The 2,915-nt window shown below is 42.6% G+C and overlaps 1 protein-coding gene across 1 annotated transcript; it reads right to left on the bottom strand.

Annotated features, from left to right (window-relative positions):
- Positions 1-247: 247 nt before the first annotated feature.
- LOC111648938 (phosphatidylinositol 3-kinase regulatory subunit alpha-like) lies at positions 248-2,624 on the bottom strand (the record flags this gene model as incomplete). Its single annotated transcript, XM_023398691.2, has 4 exons — positions 248-452; positions 1,646-1,771; positions 1,858-2,038; positions 2,509-2,624. Coding segments are annotated over 4 exons (570 nt in total), but the record flags the coding sequence as incomplete, so codon positions are not given.
- Positions 2,625-2,915: the final 291 nt, after the last annotated feature.

Here is a 2,915-nt window from a genome sequence, read left to right as displayed (position 1 = left end):
TGAATACAGGCTGTGTGCATTTCTCTGTGGACTGAGGCTTTGATACTTTCACAGTATTAATATAGAAGTTAGAGCTGATCTATAATCACACTACACATGGACACAGACCTTTAGACTGGAGGAGCTGTAATGTAGACACTGAATCACCAGAGAGCTGGACCTCCTTTCAACTTCAGAATAAAACCACCAGCAGGTGTTTCTTCCTGCATGCTCTGTTGCTACGGCAGCCAGGCCCCCTTCAAATATATATATATAAATTTGTGGGTTTTAAAGGTCTCCATCTCAGTTGCCAAGGCAACAGCCTCCTACCTCTGGATCTCCTTGTCGTTGCCCTCCCGGCGAAACTTCTCGATGTACTCTTTGCTGAAGCGCTCCTGAGTCTGACACTGCTCCTCGAAGATCTTGATGGTCTCGTTGAACGCCTCGATGGCCGTCCTCTTCATCTGGATCTCCTGAGGGACGGAGACGGACACGCGTGACACGGCGTGAGCGGAAGTTGTAATTACCACAGTGATTTTGGATTGACTGAAAATACGATACAAAAATCTACAGAAATGAAAACCTATTTATTTAATTTGGCTTTTAATTAATTACCTCATATTTTACTTTTCTTGCTGTTTCCTGGTTTTATTTTCATTTACATTTTCTATCAGCTACTGTGAGCGAGTGGTGACAGCTCCACCTGGTGGTGTCGGCCTGTTACTGCAACAATGTGATCATGATTAACTAGGAAGCCTCAAATCGATATCCTTATCAATAATAACTCATAACTAATGTGATTAATAAAAATGTTTTTACTTGTTCAGCCGCAGACATCTTTAATTGAGATAAAATAAAAAAAACTGTTTTCATCTGGTAAAATTAGGATTTAAACCAGGATCTGATCAGAGGACGAACACGGTTTGAATCATCAATTATTCAGAACTTCAGTTTGTGTTTCTGTTGATTGAAGAAAATGCGACGTGTGTCCATAGAGCCAGATATCAGTGACAGTGGACGCTGATCTAAGAGATGAACTGACTCGACACATGAAGAAGTGACAGCTGTACTCAGCTTCTAAAACCTGTTTGTACCTAAGTTGGTGGATATAAGTTTAATACGAGTTTAATAGTGACCGACTCCTTTTACACCATCAGACGGGTTTACCTCTCTGTTCTGATGTCACATGACCACAGAGCACACACAGACGCAGGAGGGAAACAGTGAGCTGCAGATCGGTGATTTAAAAATGGCTGCAGCTCAGTGTTTCATCCCCGAGCGCAGTGTAGCCGCCGGGTTTCTGGTTTAACAGCACCGTGCTGGACAGGTGACAGGTGACAGGTGTGTCTACAGTGTCTGTCTCTGAAAGACGTCACAGCACGGAAAACAATAAATTCACTATTCCCTTGTTGACAGAGTGGACATGCAGCAGCAGCAGCAGACGACACAGACGTGTTGGACACGTTGTTATTAATGTTTAAATACAAACAGCCACTTGGTGAAATGACCTCAGGTTGTTTTTTTACCTTTTGAACATGTTGAGCACATTTTAACAACACTGTGATGAAACTGACAGCTGATCATTCTGGTCACTATAATCGTGACACTACATCTCCTCACCGTGTCGTGTGTAATCTGCAGCGTACTGTAGTGCGGTGTATCGTACCTGCGACGTCCTGGTGTACTCTTCATACAGCCGGTCGTACTCTCGGTTCTTCTCCTGGTACTGCAGGTGATACTCGTGGAGCTTCTTCCCCACGGCTTCAATACTGTCCTCCTTCACCACCTGGTCCTGAGCAAACACAACCACACAACGTCCAGTCAGACGACTCAACAACCGGCACAGGAGGAACAGAAAGCTGGGACGGCGGGACACACCTGCTGGTGCTTGGAGACCGGGTAGAGCAGCTTGACGTCCAGTTTGGGGTTGTACTGGGCCAGAGACTCGTGGCGGTAATGGTTGATCAGCTCCACCACCGAGCTGAAGGTCAGCGGGTCGGAGAAGCCGTACTTCCCCTCCCGATGGAAAATCTTTATCAGTTTGTTGTTGCCTCCTTTCCTGCAGGACGTCACAACAAACCGAATATTATATATCATATATTGTAACGTTGATCCAGACAAACTGAGGTCTGACTGATGTGACGGGGAAGTTAGCCGAGAAGAATTCAGAAATATTAAAACATTAATACTGATGTTTTTTTCCTCCAAACCCTGCAGACGTCTGATTCTTCATTAATAATTAAATGATCACTCTAGTAAAATATTTCATTACAATCAGACGACCCTTATAAAGGATTTATAAATGGTTAATAATCAGGTGATTATTTCTCTTGTAAACACTTTATAAATCATAAATAAACAATTATAAACAAGTTCTAACAGTTTTCCTGCAGGTTCATTATTACTGCTCATTAATCTGACTAATGAGTTACAATCATCTCTAACAGGTTAATAAACGGTCATGAGTCAGATCAATGTTAATGTTTGGCCGCGTGGACGTGAGCGAGGCGACGGCGTCGGGCGGTTCACCTCAGAGTCAGAGTGTAATCTCCGTGCATCTTGGTGGAGGCGTCTCGGACCAGAAATGTACCGTCAGCTGTGTCTCTCAGCTTCTCGTTCACCTCCTCTCTGTAAATATGGACAACATTAAGATTTTAACAGTAGAGCTACTGTTATCGATAATGCTGATCGGTACTTTGTGTGTATTTCACATGGACATCTGTGGACAGGTGTTACATGAGATCAGGGCACGAGTTCTATACAAAATAAATGTTAAATAAAATAAATACATGTCTGTTCTCACGTCTACAGGATGGAAACCTGGATTATAAACTCATCATTCATTTTTTGTAGGATTGATTTTTTAGTTTCTTCCTTTAATTGTTCAGGTTTAGCTTTTAGTCTGGATATATATATATATACACATATGTATATCT

Source organism: Seriola lalandi, unplaced genomic scaffold (assembly GCF_002814215.2).
Source record: "Seriola lalandi dorsalis isolate HSWRI2012SDOR001 ecotype SW California unplaced genomic scaffold, Sedor1 jcf7180002049733, whole genome shotgun sequence".
In the NCBI taxonomy this organism is placed as follows: Eukaryota; Metazoa; Chordata; class Actinopteri; order Carangiformes; family Carangidae; genus Seriola; species Seriola lalandi.
This window is presented reverse-complemented; position numbering and strand designations above follow the sequence as displayed.